Source organism: Marmota monax, unplaced genomic scaffold (genome assembly GCF_021218885.2).
Source record: "Marmota monax isolate L192 unplaced genomic scaffold, Marmota_monax_Labrador192_F-V1.1 WCK01_AAM20220418_F8-fsc00053, whole genome shotgun sequence".
Lineage (NCBI taxonomy): Eukaryota > Metazoa > Chordata > Mammalia > Rodentia > Sciuridae > Marmota > Marmota monax.
This window is the reverse complement of record NW_026693153.1, coordinates 7,377,035-7,399,647: the sequence shown is the minus strand read 5'-3', so window position 1 is coordinate 7,399,647 and position 22,613 is coordinate 7,377,035. Positions and strand designations below refer to the sequence as shown.

Genomic DNA, 22,613 nt, shown 5'->3' with positions numbered 1-22,613 from the left:
AAAGATAATATAAAACAACATGGAAAGGAAGGCAGAGATGCTGCACTTGAAGGTTCAGGAAGTAGAGCAGGGGCAAGGAGAGTTGCACAAACAGTCTTTTGGCCTCATTCTCCTTCCTTTGCTTATAAGTCCTTTCCTGTACAGGTGATGAAAAAGTTCACAAGGTGAAACGACTGGCCTTGGTATTAACATCAAATCAGGATCACAGTCAGAGCTAGAACCCAATGCCTAACTTTCCCATTATGCCCAGATAATTTGAAAGAAAACTTTAAAAAACACTTTTTTAAAAAATTTATCTTTTCCTTTAAGCTGCAGAAACCTATAATTGCTATGTATTCCCCCTCAACTTTTTATTATCAAAGTTTAAAATTTTTAAACTTTACTAAGTTTTGTGAACAGCTATATATCCTCCTCCTAGATTTAGCAACTAACATTTTGCCATTTTTGTCTTATGAACTCAATTTCCCCAAACTAAGTATATAATATTATGAAGGAAATAAAATATTATTTCCTTTTCTGCTGGCCATTTTCACTTAATATTCTGACACTTCACCCTTAACTATTTCTGCATGCCTTATCTAAGAGTAGTGACATTATCTGGCATGATTGTCATACCATATTAAACATAAAACCCCCAAAATATAGCATCAAATGTCAGTTCACATTTAAGTGTTCCTAATTGTTCCCCAAATGTTTTTATAGTGTTCTTTGAAAACTCAGGATCTGTTTTAATATAACTTATTTATTTATTTATTTTATTGGTTGTTCAAAACATTACAAAGCTCTTGACATATCATATTTCATACATTAGATTCAAGTGGGTTATGAACTCCCATTTTTACCCCAAATACAGATTGCAGAATCACATCGGTTACACATCCACATTTTTACATAATGCCATATTAGTGACTGTTGTATTCTGCTACCTTTCCTATCCTCAACTATCCCCCCTCCCATCTTCTCTCTCTACCCCATCTACTGTAATTCATTTCTCTCCTTGTTTTTTTTTTCCCATTCCCCTCACAACCTCTTATATGTAATTTTGTATAACAATGAGGGTCTCCTTCCATTTCCATGCAATATCCCTTTTCTCTCCCTTTCCCTCCCACCTCATGTCTCTGTTTAATGTTAATCTTTTCCTCCTGCTCTTCCTCCCTGCTCTGTTCTTAGTTGCTCTCATTATATCAAAGAAGACATTTGGCATTTGTTTTTTAGGGATTGGCTAGCTTCACTTGGCATAATCTGCTCTAGTGCCATCCATTTCCCTGCAAATTCCATGATTTCGTCATTTTTTAGTGCTGCGTAATACTCCATGGTGTATAAATGCCACATTTTTTTTATCCATTCATCTATTGAAGGGCATCTGGGTTGGTTCCACAGTCTAGCTATTGTGAATTGTGCTGCTATGAACATCAATGTGGCAGTATCCCTGTAGTATGCTCCTTTAAGGTCTTCAGGGAATAGTCCGAGAAGGGCAATAGCTGGGTCAAATGGTGGTTCCATTCCCAGCTTTCCCAGGAATCTCCATACTGCTTTCCAAATTGGCCGCACCAATTTGCAGTCCCACCAGCAATGTACAAGAGTACCCTTTTCCCCACATCCTTGCCAGCACTTGTTGTTGTTTGACTTCAGAATGGCTGCCAATCTTACTGGAGTGAGATGGTATCTTAGGGTGGTTTTGATTTGCATTTCTCTGACTGCTAGAGATGGTGAGCATTTTTTCATGTACTTGTTGATTGATGGTATGTCCTCCTCTGAGAAGTGTCTGTTCAGGTCCTTGGCCCATTTGTTGATTGGGTTATTTGTTAACTTATTGTTATTTGTTAACTTAATTTAAATGAGTCCAAGTCATTAGAAAAGAAAGTTCAAAATCCATTTATTGATTTTGATCTGCAAATCTGACAAGTCACGAAAACACAATTAAAAAGCAATGTAGCAGGACTGGGGTTGTGGCTCAGTGGTAGTCACCTGCCTAGCACATGTGAAGCACTGGGTTCGATCCTTGGCACCACATAATAAACAAAGTTGTTAAAAAAAAAAAACACCTTATTTCCTTAAAAAAAAAAAAAGCAATGTAACAAATATAAATTCTAATCCTAAAATAGAATTTTAGCAAGCAGCTTTCCGAATGTTAGGGATCTTATATGTTGCATAGGATAATGAGTCTTTTTATCTCTCTTCCCATTCCTCTTTAGGTAGCAGCCTTGAAGTTCAGTTCTAAATCAACCAATGTCTTTCCACCCAGGTCACAGCGATTTGTTCACGTGGCTCAAATCAATCAGCACAAGGAATTACCCAGGGCCACAGAGGTTCCAACTAGCAAAGAGTTCAGACCCTGGCCAAGAACTGGTAAACATTCCAAATCAGGCTTTTCCACCACAGAAAGCCCGCTTACAAAACATTTACCAGCACACTGCCATGATTTAGGTTGCCCCTCTTTGCCCTTTGCCTTAGGAGACCTTCAACTTTCCGGCCCGTGTGGTAATTAACCATTTCTTGTTGGTCCAGGCTAGTGCAAACAGGGAGCCATTAATAGGGGTTTGAGGCGGCGTGTGTGTGTGCCTGCGCGCTTGCTTTGCAATCTCAAAGAACTGCGTTCCTTCCCCAGCACCGCCAAAGAAAAAAGAAACAGGAAAACCAACAAAAGAACAACGAAAAAAACCCAGGAGCCTGTCGTGGTGTGGTAGCGCAGGCCTGTAATCCAAAAGGCTCAAGACCCTGAGGCAGGAGGATCACAGTCCAAAGCCAGCCTCAGGAACTTAGCGAGGCCCTAAGCAATTCAGCGAGACCCTGTCTCAAAATAATAAAAGTCGCTGGGGATGCGGCTCAGTGGTAGAGCGTTGGAATCCTAGTACCCTGGTCTCCGGAAAATACACGACAACCAACCAAAAGAACCTGAGCGGTTTGAAGAAGACTGAGCGGAACCCGCCTGGTCGCCGGCCCAGAAGAGGGGAGTGGGCGGAGCCTTTGACGCCGTGGCTCCGCCCGCGCGCACCGACGCAGTCCGCCCGACCCTTGCTCTTCCCGCGCTGCAGATGGTGCTTCCAGGGAGAGCCATGGCTAGTAAGTGAGGTGGCCGGCTGACAGCCACCGCAGGGCCAGAGCGGAGGCTTGGTGCGGTACTAGCAAGAATCAGCCACATCAGTCTCTCGCCCCCTTGCGCCTGCGGCCTTCGGGTCGCAGGTGTTGGTCAGCTCAGGTGAAGGTCGGCGTGCGCGGCGGAATTGCTGAGGAGCGGCTAGTGCTTTCCCTGGGATTCCGAGGGCTCCGCTTCCTGCCTCTCTCGCCTCCTGGCGGACGGAGGCTGACCCTCTTGTAGTTGTGGTGTAGGTAGTGTGTAGTGTTTCAAGTTTCGTGGCCCCACTCCTACCCCAACACAAAACGGTGCCCAGGTGATTCTTCCTCCCCATCGTCCTTCACAGAGTCATTTATTTGTGCAGCTTTCCCTCTGCAAGCTTCTTGTTACCTCACAAGTGTAAAAGCAGATGATGTGATTCGTATCTTGTCCTCAGCACGTGATGGGATTCCCTGAGGCAGCCCTCTGCAGAGTGGGATTTGCAGAATGTCAGGCAGACCCTTGCCCTGCTTGTGAGATGGGAGAGAGAGGAAGCCACCAACATAGCCATGTTTTCCTCCGCTCAGAGGCAGAGACAAAGCTCAGCTTCTGGATTTTAGGGGAGACCTTTACTGGGTTTGTGTGGTGTTTTGGTAACAGCTTAAAGTATCTCTTTGCCCTGAAGTAATGTCAACTTTTGCTTCCTGTTTTAGAATCTTTGTTTTTATCCAGATTCTGAAACTGAATAACAAATTGCATTTAGGGTTAAATTTAGCTCTTTTCACTTATATTAGAGATTAAATCAAGGAATGTGACATCAGAATTGTCCTACTTTTAGGGTTAACCCTGAGCCAAATAGCCCTTCATCAGTGTTAATAATCTAATCCATTAGATTGTCAGTAGTTGTGTCAATTAAAAATATCTCCAGTATTGCAAGATGCCCTCTGAGAATCATCAGTTCTATATGAATTTAGTGGTCAGATCTTCTGACATATGTTTTGTCTTTGTCCCCAGCTTTCCGCTTGGCCCTCATCCAGCTTCAAGTTTCTTCCATCAAATCAGATAATGTCATTCGAGCTTGTAGCCTTGTCCGGGAGGCAGCAAAGCAAGGAGCCAAAATAGTTTCTCTGCCAGTAAGTATGGAGGCACCCATTCCTTTCTGCTGTAGATGCAGCAGAATAGTGTTTGCTAGGTCTGGTTGTCCTTTTATGTTCCAAGTTCAGCAATGTCTTTTGGAGCTTCAGTATTGTTACATGTTTGTGTCATCTTTGTCTAACACAAAAGATTTTAGCAAGGATCTTTGTCATAGAATTTACTAACATGTTTCCAGGTCTTCTACTCTGTTCAGATAAGGAATCTAAAATTCTAGTATGTTTAGGGAGTTACTTAAAGATTTTTTAAAAAGTCTCTGTAGGACCACAACATATTGGTTTTAGCACTAAGCTGCCTATATGTGTGTGAGTGTGTGTGTGTGTGTAAGTGTGTAAGTAAGTGTGTGTATTTTTTTATGGTACTGGGGATTTTTGGGTACTCAGAGGTACTCACTCAACTGAGGTACATCCCCAGCACTATTTTGTATTTTATTTAGAGAGAGGGTTTCACTGAGTTAATTAGTGCCTTCCATTGCTGAGGTTGACTTTAAACTCATGATCCTCCTGCTTCAGCCTCTCGACCTGCTGGGATTATAGGTGTGTGCCACCATGCCCGACAATGTATTTTTTAAAGACTAAAAAATTTTTTTGGAGACATCAAGGAAGCCTGTGGCTTCTTAAAGCTAGTAAAACTCTGCATCTCTTTTGTGGGTGGTTTCCTGAAAAACAGAACCAGATAAAGACTGCACCACATGTGTTTGTCAGCAGGTACAGGTTTTCCCCTGACAGGCCCAGATTTCAGGTCATGCATTTTCTGGCATGTTTTTCAAAGGTGTTGTGAGATGGTCAGCGGTTGAGACTATTCCACTAACCTCCAGCTATGAAGATGAGGTAGCTCTTTACAAACCCTATCAGATTAGAGAATTTTCAGGTCCACCTTGTCTTTTAGTCAGTCTCCAAACTGTCCCAAATGTGGCCAGTGAGCAGAAATTTTTAACACAAGAGGTTTGAGATCTTACTATTTGTCTTTCTTTCTTTCTTTTTTTTTTTTTTTAATGGTAGTGCTGGGGATTGAACCCATGGCTTCCACATGCTAGGCAAATAGGCACTGAGCTAGTTCCCCAGTTCTTGAGATCTCACTGGTAATCCGTTTTCCTTATGTTGTCAGCCATGGGACTCTCCTGTATTTATAGTGTCTTTATTGGTTTGTGTTTCTGAGAGTGAATTCCGTGAGTGCCAACTTCACTGACTGACATTCATCTTGTACAAATAGTGATCTTTGGGCTTTAGTTTCCCAGCACCTTGCCTAGTACAAGGCAGTGTCATTAAATGCAGCATGAGCAAATTAGAGTTGAAATTTTCATAATTTTTGCCTGTTTTTAAAAAAATATTTTTTAGTTGTTGATGGACCTTTATTTCATTTATTTACTTATATGTGGTGCTTAGAATTGAACCCAGTGCCTCACACATGCTGGGCAAGTGCTCCACCACTGAGCCATAAACCCAGTCCACTTGTTGTTTTTTGACATGTCAGAGAGCTGTTGAAGACAGACATACACTTGCCGAATGAAAAACTTTGTAGGATCAGAATGGGAGTGCTGAAAGCTCATTTACAGATGAGGAAAAACGTCTTAACCTCTGACTTTGAAAGCTTTTATTTATTTATTTTTTCAGGACAGGTTTTATTGTTGCATAGTTTATAATATAATTTTAAACTTAAGAATTCATACCAGGGCTGGGGATGTGGCTCAAGCGGTAGCACACTCGCCTGGCATGCGTGCGGCCCGGGTTCGATCCTCAGCACCACGTACAAGCAAAAGATGTTGTGTCTACCGAAAACTAAAAAAAAAAAATATTAAAATTCTCTCTTTTAAAAAAAAAAAAAGAATTCATACCAATACTCAAAGTCAAATGAGTAAACCTTATTTATAGTAAGGTCTGGGAGTCCAGGGTTGAGAACATGTTGTTTTGTACACTCAAGGCAAAGGCAGGTCTAGACTTCTTCCAGGGTGACTAGGATCTGGTAGAGCTCACATGACTTACCTCCTGTAGCCCCACCTGGGATAATTGGCTAGTCTGTTTTTGGTCATAGGTTTTGTTTTTTGTTTTTTTTTTTAATATTTTTTAGTTGTCAATGGACCTTTATTATTTATATGCAGTGCTAAGAATCAAACCCAGTGCCTCATACATGCTAGGAAAGCACCCTACCACTGAGCCAAACCCTAGCCCTGGCCATAGGTTCTTTAGTCCTGGGGGTTTTTCTTAGCTGTGTTTTACCCTTTCAAGTGATAGCAGAGTTGGAAGCAGCAGCCATGTCTTTTTTTTTTTTTTTTTTTTTTTAGCAGAACTTTAAGAAAGGATTGAGTGTTTGGTAGGTTTATTCCTTCTCCTTTTCTCTGACAACTTTATTCTAGGAATGCTTTAATTCTCCATATGGCACAAAATATTTTCCTGAATATGCAGAGAAAATTCCTGGTGAATCCACACAGAAGCTTTCTGAAGTAGCAAAGGAGTGCAGCATATATCTCATTGGAGGTAACTTCCTTCAACATGGTATAATGTCCTAAACATTAAAAGCATTTAAATGATTTTTATTACATTTAAACTATGAAACATAATTCAACCCTTGAAAAGAATGAGGTAGATTTATATCTAATAATAATGTAGAAGAAGCTTCAAGACACACTGTAAAGTAGGAAAAAAGCAAGTTCAACATGATTATGAATAGGGTATTCCCATTCAGATTAATCCCTCGTACAAAATAATACTATGTTTTTATATGTAGTTATGTATGTGATGGCATAGTAATTATTGTAGAAAGACACACACCACATTAATATTGATGATTTTCCCTGGAGAAAAAGTAGTGGTGCAGAGGCAAATAGAAATGTGGAAAGATAAACCGTATCTATGTTTTTTACGATACTGACATAGGGTTGAGAAGTTTTTTTTTTTTTCCTTAGAGGCCACATGCATAAAGGTAGGTTTATTTTTGTGATTTTGAAGTAAATTGTTCTATTTGGTACAATTAAAAATAAACACAGTAAAATTCTGTTCAGTAAATACAGCAAACAAAATTATCTTTGTGTTATGCTATATTAAGGGTTAGAAATGAGTAAGACAGGGGTTTGATTGTGGCTCAGTGGTAAGAGTGCTTGCCTAGCACATGCGAGGCCCTGGGTTCCTCAGCACCACAAAAAAATAAATAAATAAAATAAAGGTATTGTATCTAACTACAACTAAAAAATAAATATTAAATAAAAATGAGTAAGACATAGCAAAGCAAGAAGCATAGAGATGGAATTGCATTCAGTGATGAAGAGTCCTATGACTTAATGTTCTCATCTTGAGGCCTTTTGGGAGATAGTCTTGTTGCAGGACCTAGTGAAATTAAGGTGAACAACAATAAATTGTTTGGCTCTGTTAAAATATATAACAGTGTTGCTTAAGATCATGACTGAATTTGAGAAGCAGTTTGGTTATGTTTTAAATCTGTCTTTGGCATGTGATCTGATTATATTTCACCTACTTTGTAGTTTATCTCTGAAAGATCGTATTCAAGAAGGAAAAACAGTTAAATAATGTTTAGAAGGGAATAAACTATATCATTGGACCCAAGTGACAGTTTATCAGGACTTTATCACAAAATAATTATCACCAGTTATCACAAAATAATTGCTCTATTCTTTTTAGTTTCTGATTGATTTGTGTGCCAATGTGTCTCTTCTCTCAATGAAAGGCTCCATCCCTGAAGAGGATTCTGGGAAATTATATAACACCTGTGCTGTCTTTGGGCCTGATGGAACTTTACTAGTAAAGCACAGAAAAGTAAGTATGGAATGTGCAAGTCTCATTGCCTCTGCTTCAGCTGGGCGCAATGGCACACACCTGTAATCTCAGCGGCTCTGGCAGGAGGATTGTGAGTTCAAAGCCAGCCTCAGCAAAAGCAAGGTGGTAAGCAACTCACTGAGACCCTATCTCTAAATAAAATATAAACTCAGGCTGGGAAGGTGGCTCAGTGGTCAAGTGCCACTGAGTTCAATCCCTAGTACCCCCCGCCCACCCCCCCCCCCCCAAAAGAATCTACTTCAAAGTTTCCTAGTGCCTCTTATCATACACACAACTTACTTTTTGGCACAAGTGGCTATTCTTGTCCACACACCTTTTTTTAATAAATGGCTCAGCATGTCAATTTCTGCAAAGGAACAACCTGCAGGAATTTTTATTAGGATTTTATTGGATATACAGAGATTGGTTTGGGGTGAGTTGACATCTTTGCAGTACTAAATGCACATACATTTAGGATTGTTAAGTTTTCCTGAAGAATTGATCAGGAAAATGATAAAAAAAAATTATCATTATGAGATGGCTCTTATTTCCTGTCTTTTTTTTCCTCTTGAAGTCAACTTTATCTCTGCTAATACTAGTTACTCCAAGTTTTTAAAGTTTATTGTTTGCCTAATAAATGTTTATCGATGTTTATTTATTTTTAATGTTTTGGGTACTAGGAATTGAACCCAGGGGCACTTTACCACTGAATTACATCCCTAACACTTTGAACTTTTTGTGAAGTTTTGGACAGGGTATCACTAAGTTGCTGAGGCTGGCTCCAACTTGAGATCCTCCTACCTCAGCCTTCTCAGCCTCAGTTGCTGGCATTACAGACTTGTGCCATTGGCATCCAGCTCTTATCTCTTATTTTCAATCTGTATGTGTCTTATATTTTAAATGGTTCTCTTGTACACAGTATGTAGTTAGCTCTTACTTTTTTATTTCAAATCAACAGTTTCTACCTTTTGACTGGAGTGGTTCACTCATTTATATTTAATGTGAATATTGATATGGTTAGATTTGGCATACAGATTATTTTTCCCTTTGTTCTTCTTTTCTGCATTATTTTGAATTAACTAAATAGTTTTTAGAATTTCATTTTAATTTATCTTTCAGCTTTTTGATTATACCTCTTTTCTTTTTTTTTCGTCTTGGTGCTAGAAATTGCTAAGCACACAGTCTACTACTGAGATCCTTTTTTTTTTTTTTTCCCAGTTGTTGAGCTGGGGATTATAATATGCATCCTTAACTTGTCACAGTTTACTTAGAATTAGTATTGTTTCACCTAAAGACCCTTGCAATGGCAAGGTCTGTTTCCTGTCCCTCATTCTTTTTTTAAAAAATATTTTTAGTTGTAGAAGGACTCAGTACCTTTATTTTATTTATTTGTTTTTATGTAGTGCAGAGGATTGAACCCAGTCCCTCACAGGTGCAAGGCAAACACTTTGCCACTGAGCCACAACCCTAGCCCTCCTGTTCCTCATTCTTTATGCTACAGTTGTCATATGTATTCCATATACATGTGTTATAAGTATCACAAAACAGGTTTTGATTTAAATAGTTATAAGTATTTTAAATAAATTAAGAGGGAAAAATCATAATGATAACCCAATTCTTTACTGTTTCTGGTGTTTTCCTTTCCTTCTTGAAGATCCTGTATCTTTTCTTTCAACAGAAGGATGTCCTTTTAGCACTTTTGTAGTGATCATCTGTTAGCTATGAATTTTGTTAGTAAGCATATCTTTACTTCATTCTTGAAAAATGTTTTTGCTGGAATAGAATTTGGTTCACTTTTTTTTTTTTTTCTCTAGCTGGTATCTTCTGACTCCCCCTGCCCCCTTGATTAGACATCAGTAGTAATTTATATTGTTGTTCTCCAGTATATAATTTGATGTTCTTTTCTTTTTGCTTTTAAGAGCTTTTTTGTAATCTTTACTTCTCAGTAGTTTGATTCTGATGTGCCTAGATGTGGTTTTCTTTGGTTTGTCCTGCTTGGTGCTTCTTAAAACTTAAGTCTGTCACCACATTTGGGAAGTTTTTGGAATATTTTTGCTAAGTATTTTTTCTGTCCCATTCTTAGGACTCTAGTATGCATATGTTGTATTGTTTGGTATTGTTCCAAAGGCACCAAGGCTCTGCATGTATATATATTTTTTTGCAGTGCTGGTGATCAAACCCAGTGTCTTGCACAAGCACATAAGCTAGAAGGTACTCCCTGAGCTACACCTCTAGCACTGGTTGTTTTTGCTTTCTAATCTTAGTTTCTGAGTTCTACACCTTGGGCAATTTCTGTTGATCTACTAGGTTCACTGACTCTTTTGTCATTCCCAATATCCCGTAAGCCAATCCAGTGAAGTTTTCAAGAATTGAGATATTTGAGTTGGGGGTATTTGGTATTTGAGCTCAGTGGTAGAGTGCTTACCTACTTGTGCTAGACTCTGGATTTGGTCCCCAGCAGTAGCACCACCACCATAACAACAACAACAGCAAATTCATACACTAAATTTTTCAGTTCTAAAATATCTATTTGGACCTTTGATATGTTTTTAAATTTCTACTGATATTTCCTGTTTGTTTATTCATAAAGAGTGTGTTTTTATTTATGCCTTTGGGTTTTGTTTCAATAGTTGCATTAAAGTCTTTGGTAATTATCACACCTGGGTTATGTCAAGGTCTGTATCCATTTGATTGCCTATTCCTTGGAGTTTGAGTCACATTTCTGTCACATTTCTTTGTCAGGTAATTTAGAATTATATATTGCATTATATACTATAGAGGTTCTAGATTCTATTATATTCCTCTGAAAAGTGTTGAATATTTTTGCTTTAAAAGGTAGTTAACTTGGCTGTATTCAAATACCAAACTCTTAGCTTCTTTGTTAGGTGAGCAGCAACTTTAGCTACTCTTCTTATTAAGTTGTTAAGCCTTAGCCGGCTACTTGGAGGCTGCTCCCTCATTTAATTCAGTAGCCATCCAAAGATTTGGACAAAGTTATATGCAGAATTTAAGAGTCTCCCTCTTTGACTCTCCCTTTTTAAGATTCCCTCCCTTGCTTTCCAGCTGCTGTGAAACTTTAGCCTCTGATTCTTTAAACCAGTCTTATTGTGGGTCGTTTTCACCACAACTCATAATAGCAGTGGGTCTTAATTAAGGCTGAAAACTGTAAGCAAATGGGAAACTCATTTGGTGTTATTTCCTTCAGGTGTTGCCTGGTTTTGGTTATCCCTCAACACTTTAAGTAGTTTGACTAGAATTTATTGTTAAACACAAGAGAGTTGTTGTTGTTTTTGGTACTGGGGATTGAACTCAGGGGCATTTGACCACTGAGCCCACATCCCCAGCCCCATTTTGTATTTTATTGGAAACAGGGTCTCATTGAATTGCTTAGTTCCTTGCTTTTGCTGAGGCTGGCTGGCTTTGAACTTGTGATCCTCCTGTCTCGGCTTCCTGAGCGCTGGGATTACACGTCCAGCTTCTAGAGAGCTGTTTTGATAGGAGCCACTCTTCCTCTGCAGGAAGAAGAGCCAACATTGGACTATTCATTCAGCTCTTTCACGTATGTGCTTTCAGTATTGAGTTTACCAGTCCGTGAACGTGGACTGTATCTTTTTATTTATTAGGCATTCTTTAATATTATCTTAACTTCTTTTTTACAGTTTTCTGGGTATAGTCTTAATTAACATTCTTTAGATTCATTCCTCATTGGTATTTTTTGGTGATCTTTCATCTTCTGTTTCATGCTAGTATGTAGAAGTATAGCTTGTTTTAAAAATACTGATCTCGGTCGGGTATGGTAACCTTGATAAACTTACTCATTAATTTTAAAATTTATTTGTAGATTTTTTTTGAGTACCAATTATAATCCAAAAATAATGACAGGTTTTATTCTTTCCAAATCTTGTGCTTTTGACTCCTTCCTTGGGCTCTGTGTAGGATCTGTGGTGTAATTTTGAATAACAGGTGTCCTTGCTTTTCTTCCAGTCTCAGCAGAACATTTTCAATATTTTACTTTTACATATGATGGTTGTTTAGGATTTTTGCGGATACTCTTTGATTGATTTTAAAAGTGCCCTTCCTAGAAGAGTTTTTCTGTTTCCCTTTTTGAATCATGAATGGTTGTAGAAGTTTCCATATGTGGGTTGGGAATGTAGCTTAGTGTTAGAATGCTTATCTAGCATGTGTGAGACTCGGGGTTGGATCCCCTGCACTGAAAAAAGAAAAGTTTATTACCAGATACTCTGTATATATCACTTGATATTTTCTTCTTTATTTTATTTGTGTGATCAATTACAGTGACTTTCTAATGTTAAATCACATTTGCTTTCCTTAAATCTCATTTGGAAGTGATGAATTACTCTCTTTGCACATTGCTGAATTAGGATTGCAAAATTTTTCCTGCTGTTAAATGCTACTCATTCTCTACCTCTGCTGCCAATTTGCCAGTTTAATTCTGATTGTGATTCTGAGAGGTCTTCATTGACCATTTACAGTGGGTAAAGAAGCAACACTTTAATTACTTCCATTAAGAAACCTGAACACTGACTTACACACCATCTAGAAAATGGGTTATAAAACCTATGGCATTGTTTTCCGTAGTGTAATTCCATTTGATCATATGTCAGCCAGCTTGTTGGGTGGGTTATGGGCAGGTTGGAGATGCTGTTTGTACAGTTGATCTTAGAGCACTTTTATATCTGCCCATGGAAAGAGTCTGATGTTACTGCCATGAGCCCTGCTGAAAAGGAGATAACCAAATCAATTATTTGTGATGCAGATCCATCTGTTTGACATTGATGTTCCTGGAAAAATTACATTTCAAGAATCTAAAACATTGAGTCCTGGTGATAATTTCTCCACATTTGATACTCGTACGTACTAGATAAATTTGCCTTTTTTACTTTTCCCAGAGAAGAAGGTGTTCCTTTCCTTTTTTTTGTCTCTCTTCAACTTTTTCACATGACCTGACTGAAAACCGAGAGGTGAGGAAGGCAAAGAACAGTCATAGCCCTGGAAAGTCCAGGCCAAATAGGGTACTAAGGGTTTGGCACAGTTTTATTCTTCCTTTTGGTCATGGCCTACCTCGAGTATTTCTGTTAGGCCATGATTGAACACCCCTCACTTAGTGAGCATTCATGTAGAATGAATTTTTCATTTCTGTTCTGATGATGTAAATGAGGTCTTTATGAGATGAAGTCTGAGTAAGATTGAGCTAATACATGGCCTTCCTTGTGTTAATTTATTCTAGTTAGAGTTTTGTGTTCATTAAGTTATAGAGGCTTTACCCTGCCATATCATGCTACAGGAGGTTAACTTTTTTATTTGTGCATTTTCTGTTTGGAAACAGCTTATTGCAGAGTGGGCCTGGGCATCTGCTATGACATCCGCTTTGCAGAACTTGCACAAGTGTATGCACAGAGAGGTGAGATAGTGTTACAATTATGTTCTCTAATACGTAATTGCATAGAGAGTTGGTTCTGGGTTGCTTTCGGGTGGAGGGATCCGTAAGCATAAACTTTGCACAAAAAAATACAAAAATTATGCCCAAATGCACAGAAGAGCCAGGGATAAAATATGATTTCCCCCTGTTCAACTTTTTCAATCCATCTGGCTTCTCAGACTTGCTGCATATGGATGATGGGACTTTTGAGGGGCTGTAATTTAACATATTTACCATGTAGCTAAAGCAGGAGCCATGCTCCTAAATGTCTGCTCTATCTTTTAAGCCCCTCCTGTTACTGTTTGTAGTAACTTTGAACACAGTAGAAATGAAGAAATGGCCTATATGTCCATGAATTTAGCACTCAGACATATAGCCAATGACATTTCAGTCCAAATTAGGAGAAACATGGTAGTGTCTGGAAGCATGAAGAACCAAGTCAGAGCTGGATTCTGGTTCCAAATCTTCTTCTTAAATGGGACAGTACTTCCGGGAAATCGTTTAACATCTAGAGCAGTGTGGTTTGAGTATTAAGGATAGAGAACTTGTAAAGCCCCTGTGTGGGTGCTCAACAAATGTTAGCATTTTACTAGACTAAAGCAACTTGCCATTTGCCACTGAGCAAAGTGAAGTGTTAAGGGTGGTTTGACTGCCTGCCCAGCAGAGGGTAGAGGTTCTTGGGCTTTGGGGTTAATGGTCTGTGTTGAACCTTATCAGTAAATTCTAGAGCAACTACTCTGCCCCTAATTTCAATTGAAAAGAATCACAGAACATGGTTGTTAGCCATGCAGTACTAATCATACAGGGCTCAGAAAAAAATGAATGAAAGTTCTCTACTTTTTTTAAATTATTATTATTTTATTTAAAGGCACATGTTTTGATTTCAGTCATCAATCCCACTTTTCTTATGGCTGTGTTTTTTATGTGTGTATCTCTGGAAGAATTCAGAGCCATATCTTCATACTGACTCTGCCTGACTAGCCGACATCTTTTTTGTGCTTGTAAAAGTTTGAGTTTGGTCCCTGTTGGTAGGAGTAAGGGGAGGAACTGATGTTCATCTGCATCCACTGTCTTTGATTTTTCTTTCCCCAAGGTTGCCAGCTGTTGGTGTATCCTGGGGCTTTCAATTTGACCACTGGACCAGCCCACTGGGAATTGCTTCAGCGAGGCCGGTAAGAAAGGAACCAGTCATCTCAGTGTTTCCTCTTTGTGGAAAGATTTTTGGTTTGGTGGAAGTATTACCACTTACTGGAATGTAATTCTTCCCCTGAGCCAACATGCCCTGGCGTCCAAATGAAGTTTCAAAGGATGAATCTGTAGGGAGGGCTTCTACTGCTAGGCACCTTCTCAGAAGCCATAGAACCAACCTCAAGGATTTCAAGGACTGTGGTTTTTGCATTTTGAGAGTATTCAGTGAATTAGTTGGACACTGATTTCATTTTTCTGTGATTAGATATGAATTGGTCTCTTCTAAGATAGTTACCAGCATCTTTTGCAGAGAAATTGAGACCCATGGAGCTTATGCACTCTGCCGCAGTCTGGCTGGGCACACAATCACGAGCCACCACACTGCTTGTAGATTCAAACAGCAACTCTTTATTCCCGAACTCACCCCAGCCGTCTACAATCACGTTCTGGGGAAATCCACGTTCTCTGCCCAAATCCACCCCCACTGGGCTTCTGTCTCCCAAAAAATACTGTCTGAATCCCGTGAGAACTCAAGGGGAACTCAGGCAGCAGGATACGCCCTGTTCCCAGCAGGAATAACCTTAAACCTGGAACCACCCTAAACCTGGATAGTCCTAAACCCGGATTATTCTAAACCGGGAACACCCTAAACCCGGATCCGCCTTGGTCCTTGAGCAAGGTCACCTACATGCAATGTCACTGCAAAATGTCCTATTTCCACGAGTCCTTCCACTAAGCAACATGGGGTACGCTGGCAAGGAAATTGTCATACCTACTTGGCTAATGGCTCCCAGCAGCACTCAGCACTGCAGGAGCCAAAGGGTTATTTTAGCCTGTTGGCCCTAGAGAGCACAGCTGACTCTGCCATTCAGTTTAGGATGCTTATCTTGCCCCATCCTCCACACCAACTACTAGTCCTTGGGATACTCTGACTAGAAACTCATTTTAAGCTCTTGTTCTTCTAATGTGTAAATTATAGGCTTTGCATACTTTTTTGGCATGTCATAGTTGCTTTTTCCCTAGTTATGTAAGACTGAGGAGGGGTGAAGGGTACGCTGGAAAGAGAAAGTGTGACTATGTGTGTAAAGTGCTCTATGAATCATGAAATGTTGTCGCAGGTGATGGTTTTTTCATTAATCTTTTAAAAAATTGAGGTATAATATACTTACAGAAAACTGTGCTAATTTTAAGCATACAGGTCAATGGATTTTTATATGTGTATTCACCCAAAAAAATCAACATATAGAAGATTTCTGATCTGTGAAATGCTCTCTTGTGCCCCTTCCCAGTCAATACTCTCTATTTTCACTTCTAGACATAATGATAATTTTGAATAGAAAGGCAAGAAGTTTTGGCTGATGTCGAGTAGAAGTTGGAATATGATGCCATAAATATTAATTAATGTACCTTTCTGTCAAAAACAAGGAAAGCTTGGGACATACTGGAACGATCTAATATGGGTCTATTGACTGAATCTAAAGGTTCCCAGGAGAAGTGGGTTGGTATACCTGGACTCCCACCTGAAGTTTTTGCTAATTTGAGATGGTGGGGCTGCCATCATTGGCAGGAAGTGCCAGATCACCCTCCAATGTGTATTGCCCCAGTAAGGCTACTCCATTTTCTGGAAAGCTTGACATGTTTTAAACAGAGAAGCTTTGCTCTTTTGTTGCATTACAGCTTGGCTTATGCCACACTCCTCACTGCACTGTTGCCATTTTGGACTAGATAATTCTTTGTTGTGGCACTGTCCTATACATTGGAGGATGTTTAATTGCATCCCTGGCCTATACCTACAAGATGCCAATAACAACTCCCTAGTTGTGATAATCAGAAAAGACTCCAGAAATTGGCAAATCTGATGGGCAAAGTCACCCTTGAATGAGAGCCACTGAATTACAGATGTGTTTTTGTTTTTTCGACTGGGATCTATCACTATCTTGCACAAGCTGGTCTTGAATGCATGGGCTCAAGTAATCCTCCTCTCTCAGCCTCCCAAGTGGCTTGGACTGCAGGTGTACACCATAATGCCCAACTAAATATTTTTTGAAGAGAAGTTTCCTTAACATTGGCCTGTACAGTGGAATCAACCTGTACTGCCTTTTTTTCTAACTCCCCCTACCATGCCAAGGATTGATCCTAGGGCCTTGTGCATGCTAAGCAAGTGCTCTTCCATTGAGCTAAACTCCAAATGCTTTTTTCTTTTATTCAGAAACCATTTTTTATTTGTACTGAGCATTTACAGATTTTTTAAAAATAAAAAATTTGAGTTTTTATTCAGTTCTTTAAAATTACTACTCAATGTTTTTTTAATGGAAGTTTTTAATCAACCATTCATAATTTAACCAAAAAGATGTTTTGTAAATGTGTCACAAATACATGGAACAGAACTCTACTTTTCATAATGGACTTGAATCTCAATATATTTATGAGTTGTTCAGTAAATCTTAACTGGGTTTTCTGGTAATTTTACATAAACAAGCCCATCACTGTTCACAGAAAATGGGCTAGATAGATGTTCTTCTAGTTTATCCATGAATTCACTCATCTTGTTGTCTAGAATTAACATCATAGTTTACAAGGGCAAGTGTTGCTTTCCTCTTGCCCTGAGTAGTTGAACTTCAGGACTGCCTTCTCATAGAAAAATTCTTCCTCTGCATTTGCAAACATTAATTCGTCTAGTTGCTCCACCTCTTTTTGGAATTGATTTGATTTCTCATGCTTGCCCAAATGTCCATTAAAAGATAGAAGGAGCACTTCCCACATGGCTTATTCGTTTGTGTTCCTCTTCTAGTTCTTTCTGAAGTTGCTGGTGCATGGGCAATCTCTGAGGGACATCAGTGAATCTTCACTTACTAGGAAGCCCATAGACTTGATGGCCCCTTTGCTTTGGACCTGTAGTAGTACTTGTGGATTCATCACAGCTGGAACAAATGGTAGAGAGCTGTTCACCTTAGGGTGGCCAGGAAGCAAAGAATGAAAGAGGAGGGGCCAGAGTCCTAATATCTTCTTCAGGGTCAACCCCCACTAAGTTCCTTCCACTAGGCTCTACCTACAGGTTCCGCCACCTCCTGGTAGTGCTTTGAGCTGGGACCACTCTTCAACGTGTGGGATTTTGGGGCACATTCAGGATCTGGACTATAGAACCATTTATATATATATATATTTTTTGTTGTTGTTTTTGAGAAATGTCTACTTTTAAATCAGGTTTATTTTGTTTTTAGCTGTTGAGTTTCTGGAGTTGCTTTTAGTCTGATTTTTTTTTTTGGTACTGGGAATTGAACTCAGTGGCACTTTACCACTGAGCTATATATCCCAGCCCTTTTTTAAAAATTTTGAGACAGAATCTTGTTAAGTTGCTGAGGCTAACCTCAAATTTATACTCCTTTTGCCTCACCCTCCCAAAGTTGCTGGAATTACAGGCAGGTACTACCTGTATTCTGTACACATCTGGCTTATAGTCTGGATATTAGCACATTGTCAGATATATAACTTGTGAATATTTTCTCCCATTCTCTACCTTGTCTCTGCACTCATGATTGTTTCCTTTGCTGTGGAAAAGCTTTTTAGTTTGACATAATCTCATCTATTTCAAGCTTCCCCTTGAAAACCATGTGATGAAGAAATTACCTAAGTGCTTGACCTTAGTCCTCTTCTGTGTGTCTAAGTGAACCTTCACTGTCAATCACACTTGGATCGCTTAGAGTAAACAAGGCAGTAGTGAAGGGTGAGTGGTTTTATTAGTAAAAGAAATTCCCAAACTCTTAACTTTTGGTTAAAATTTAGGCTGAGTAACTGATCCACTCATTTTTAGGGTCTTGCCCCGCCCCCCTGCCATCCTTGCTCATTCCAATATCCTGAAACATTGCCTCTGTGTTTTCTTCTAGTAGTTTTCTTTTCTTTCTTTTTTTTTTTTAACAAAGAATCTGTGTACTTGGGATAGAGAAATGTTGTAGATGTATAATGTGCATAACCTCTTTTCTGTTCACTGGCTACAGGGCTGTTGATAATCAGATATATGTGGCTACAGCCTCTCCTGCCCGGGATGATAACGCCTCCTATGTTGCCTGGGGACACAGCACTGTCGTGAACCCTTGGTGAGTGTATCTAAGTGAGGGTGGGCTCAGTGGGAGCTTGAGAGATGACACATGGGCAGTTAGCTTGTCTAAACCCTGACCAGCCCCCTTCATCTTCCACTCCCAGTTCTCCACACATGACAGGCACAAGAGAAGCTTCCCCTTGAAAACCATGTGAAAAGAAATTACCTACGTGCTTGACCTTAGCCTTCTTCTTTGTGTCTAAGTGAACTTTCACTGTCAATCACACTTGAATCACTTAGAGTAAACAAGGCAGTAGTGAAGGGTGAGTGGTTTTAATAAAAGAGATTCCTGAACTCTTTTTTAACTTTTGGTTAAAATTTAAGCTGAGTAACTGATTCTAGGACAGGAATGAGTTACAGGGCAAGGACTTTGTTCAAAGCATAATGATTAGAGAAGCAGGGAGTTTGGGTTTAGTAAGGGAAACTATGACCCTGTCTCCTGTGAAAGGGTAAAACATTACTCAGTGAAAGCAGCATATAAGTCCATTCAGACATACAACATTCACTCATCCCTTAATATGCAGACCTTGTGGTCCGCATTTGTAGAGTTTATATTGTACTTTCACAAACATGATTAACTTGGACTCAGGTGCTTATCCTTATTAAACTCAGATTATTGAGGGTAGAACTGCAGAGTTTAACTGGATCCAGGACTTTGGACTCTAGAAATTGGCCGCCTTCTTCACTGTTTCTGTGTATGAATATTCACACAGCTCTCTCTCTCTCTCTCTCTCTGTCTCTCTCTCTCTCACACACACACACACACAGATATGTACTTATACAATTTCAGGGTTAATAGACAAGACTGAGAAGGGTTAAACATTGCTATGGGAGTCCGAAGATGCTCACTCTTCTGACATTATAGCATCCAAAGCTCAATGTGTATGGTAGGGAGGCCTTGGAAGATATGAGAAAAATATGACTAGTGAAATTCTCCCTGATCATTCTACATGTTAGGGTTAAATTTGGAGGATATTGGACTGGAAGGGTTAAGCTGGCTTAACAGTTTCCATAAACTTGCATCAGGTTCCTCTGTCAGGATATTATTAATAGGCTTCCTGCCTCTTGGGCAGCTGCTCCATAGCTAGTTCTTGGGATAGATTGTGATCTGCCTTCTTCATTCCACAGGGCCTGGGGGCTCTCTGGCTTATGTTGACATGGGGGTGGGTGCCTGGGTTACACAGAGAGGGATTTTTGAGTGCCAGGACAAATGGACAAGAATTAGAAAAGAACAGAAAAGGATTTTTGGTTAAATGCCATCTGTGCCAGGAATGTTTATGGCTCTCTAGTAAGTGGAACCAGTTATTATGTCAGATTGTTTGTTATGACACATTACTTTAAAAAAACATTTATTTCACTGAAAGTTTCTCAATACCTGCTCTGGGCTGAGACTAAGCACTGGTAATTTTCCAGATTAGTCTTAAGCATGTGGATGCCCCACCAGACTCTATAGTTTTAAATCTTTTGCTTGAATCTGAAACCAAAACCCCTTAGCCTGCAGGGATTCCAGCAGAGCTGGGGTCTGCTCAGACCCAGAATCACCACCCTCAAGTTGAATAGTTGCCTGGGCAGGGGTAAGAAGATCAAGACTGCCTTTGGAAAGGTCCTCGTTGAAGGGCACTCATGAAGAAATAGTGTGGCGCTATTTCTAGTTAACTTTATTCCCAGATGTTTATAATTGTGGAATAGCTGCCACTTCCTAGTAGTTTGCAGTTTTATGAAACATACTTCATAATTTTACTAAGCCTCACAGAGCTCTTGGTGATTCCAAATGACTTGCCATAAGGTCACTCAGCTACTAAATGATAAAGCAGGGATTTGTACACATGCCATTTTATTTTAGGTCTCAGAATCTTCCCTTTGGCTTGTGAGACAGGGAGGAAAAACAGAGACCTGGAAAATGACCAGATGGTAGTAAGTCCACTCATTTCCCTCTGAATCTTTTCCAGGGGGGAGGTCGTAGCCAAAGCTGGCACTGAAGAAATGATCCTGTATTCAGACATAGGTAAGATTGGCTCTGGGAATTTGGCTCCCTTGTATCCCCACTGCTCTGAAGTATGAAGCCTCAGTCACTTGAAATGACTCCTTTATACCCCCTTTTTGGGATTCAGAGTATTCTAGGTCTGATTTTAAGGCCAGGTGCATAGGGCTATAGCTTTGCTTGGTTTGCTTTGCAATGATCTTGGAACCACTGCGGGGCTATGGGTGCATTCAGATAAAGTGCATTTATATTAGGTAAGTTACTTGCTGAGACTCTAGTTGTTTTTGCAGCTTGGGGAAGAAATCCCCTTGGTCAGTGAAGATTTGCAAATTATTAATCATGCACTTTCCTGTTCTTGCAGACCTGAAGAAGTTGGCTGAAATACGCCAGCAAATCCCCATTTTTAAACAGAAGCGATCAGACCTCTATGCAGTGGAGATGAAAAAGCCCTAAAGTTTGTTTCCAACATCTCACAAAACAGGAAGATACAAATGTTTCTGTAGCATAGCTTCTGTTGATTCTTGTTTTGTAGGGGTGATGAAGATTGAACCAAGACTCACACATACTACCACTGAGCTACATACTTAGGCTCCTATTGAATTCTTTAATGGTTTTTTAAATAAATTTCAGCCTTTTCCTCCTGGGAGAGCTGTCTGTTGAGATGATAAAGCCATCTTGAATAGTTAGAAAGGACACAGACTGGCATCAAAGAGCAGAAAGGGGGTCCATGAAGCTTCTTTCCTTAAGATGCCGAAGAGCAGTAGGTTAAAAAATATCTTGAGGGCTGGGGATGTGGCTCAAGCGGTAGCGCGCTTGCCTGGCATGCGTGCGGCCCGGGTTCGATCCTCAGCACCACATACAGACAAAGATGTTGTGTCCGCCGAAAATTAAAAAATAAATATTAAAATTCTCTCTCTCTCTCTCACTCTTTCTTTAAAAAAAAAAAAAAAATCTTGGTATCCTGTTGGTTGATGTACCTAATACAAACCTTTTTTTATATTAAGCCTCTTATCCCACCTGCTTGAGTTGGTCTGCTGCTATTCGTCTTCAAAAGTATATTAAAGTTATTGTTAGTCCCTGCATAGCTGTGGGAAGCAAGATGATGGATCCTTGGTGTTTGCCAGAGGATATGGCAACCTTTTCTTTCCTAGCAGCTTTTGGGCTCTTTAAATTCAAGAAGGAGCTAATGACTTAACACTAGGCCTTCCTGATCTTGGAGGAAAGGCCAGGTCAACAGTGAGCCTCATGGGAAAATGGCATTGGTGAAAGTGTTGTCTGCAGAAGATTTTTCTGATAGGATTGAGTGTCAGAAAATCTCATCTTTTTCTGCTTTTCAGTTTGCTTTTTTCCCTAGTAATACTTTATAGCTCCATAGATAAAAAAACTTCGGAACCACTTTTGGTCTCAGAATCTTCTTGGACTAATGTGTTTTTATTTATGTGTAAAAGTTGGCTCATGTAACCTGGTACAATACTGCTCTAGCACACTACTGGTTTTACATGATATTTACCATACTGGTAAATAAAGCAAAAATTTTAAACAAAAGACACATGAGTATATATTCTATTTGCTATGAGTGGAGACATATATCATTTAATCTCTGGAAAATAGCACTGTGTACTCATAAGATCAAGAGTGAAAAAGACAAATGGCTTTTTAAATGAAGTGTATAATTTGGTGAAATTTTATATAAGAACCATGGAATAACTCAAATCAAGACAATGAACGCACTTACCACCTGCAAGTTACCCTGTGCCCATTTATAATCCCTCTGGCTACTCTTCTGTCTTCGGACAATCACTGGTAAACTTTATCACTAATGATTAGTTTGCATTTTCTTGAATTATATAAAAATGGAATCATGCCATATGTACTTTTTTCTTTTGGTCTTTATTATTTGGAGATTCATCTGTGTTTGTAACAGTTATTTATTC

At 39.5% G+C, this 22,613-nt stretch overlaps 1 protein-coding gene across 1 annotated transcript; it reads left to right on the top strand.

The window, feature by feature from the left end:
* The first annotated feature begins 2,907 nt into the window (after positions 1–2,907).
* Positions 2,908–21,591, top strand: Nit2 (nitrilase family member 2). Its single transcript, XM_046455276.2, has 10 exons — positions 2,908–3,063; positions 4,070–4,188; positions 6,561–6,681; positions 7,886–7,974; positions 12,752–12,845; positions 13,322–13,396; positions 14,508–14,586; positions 18,598–18,696; positions 20,648–20,703; positions 21,041–21,591. The coding sequence occupies exons 1-10, from the start codon at positions 3,036–3,038 to the stop codon at positions 21,130–21,132; spliced, it is 852 nt and encodes a 283-aa protein (XP_046311232.1). The 5' UTR covers positions 2,908–3,035; the 3' UTR covers positions 21,133–21,591.
* The last annotated feature ends 1,022 nt before the right edge of the window (positions 21,592–22,613 follow it).

Coding starts and splice junctions, on each gene's coding strand:
- Nit2 (XM_046455276.2), top strand. CDS start 3,036: ATGGTGCTTCCAGGGAGAGCCATGGCTA. Junction 4,189..6,560: donor CCAAAATAGTTTCTCTGCCA/GTAAGTATGGAG, acceptor ACTTTATTCTAG/GAATGCTTTAATTCTCCATA. Junction 6,682..7,885: donor CAGCATATATCTCATTGGAG/GTAACTTCCTTC, acceptor TCTCAATGAAAG/GCTCCATCCCTGAAGAGGAT.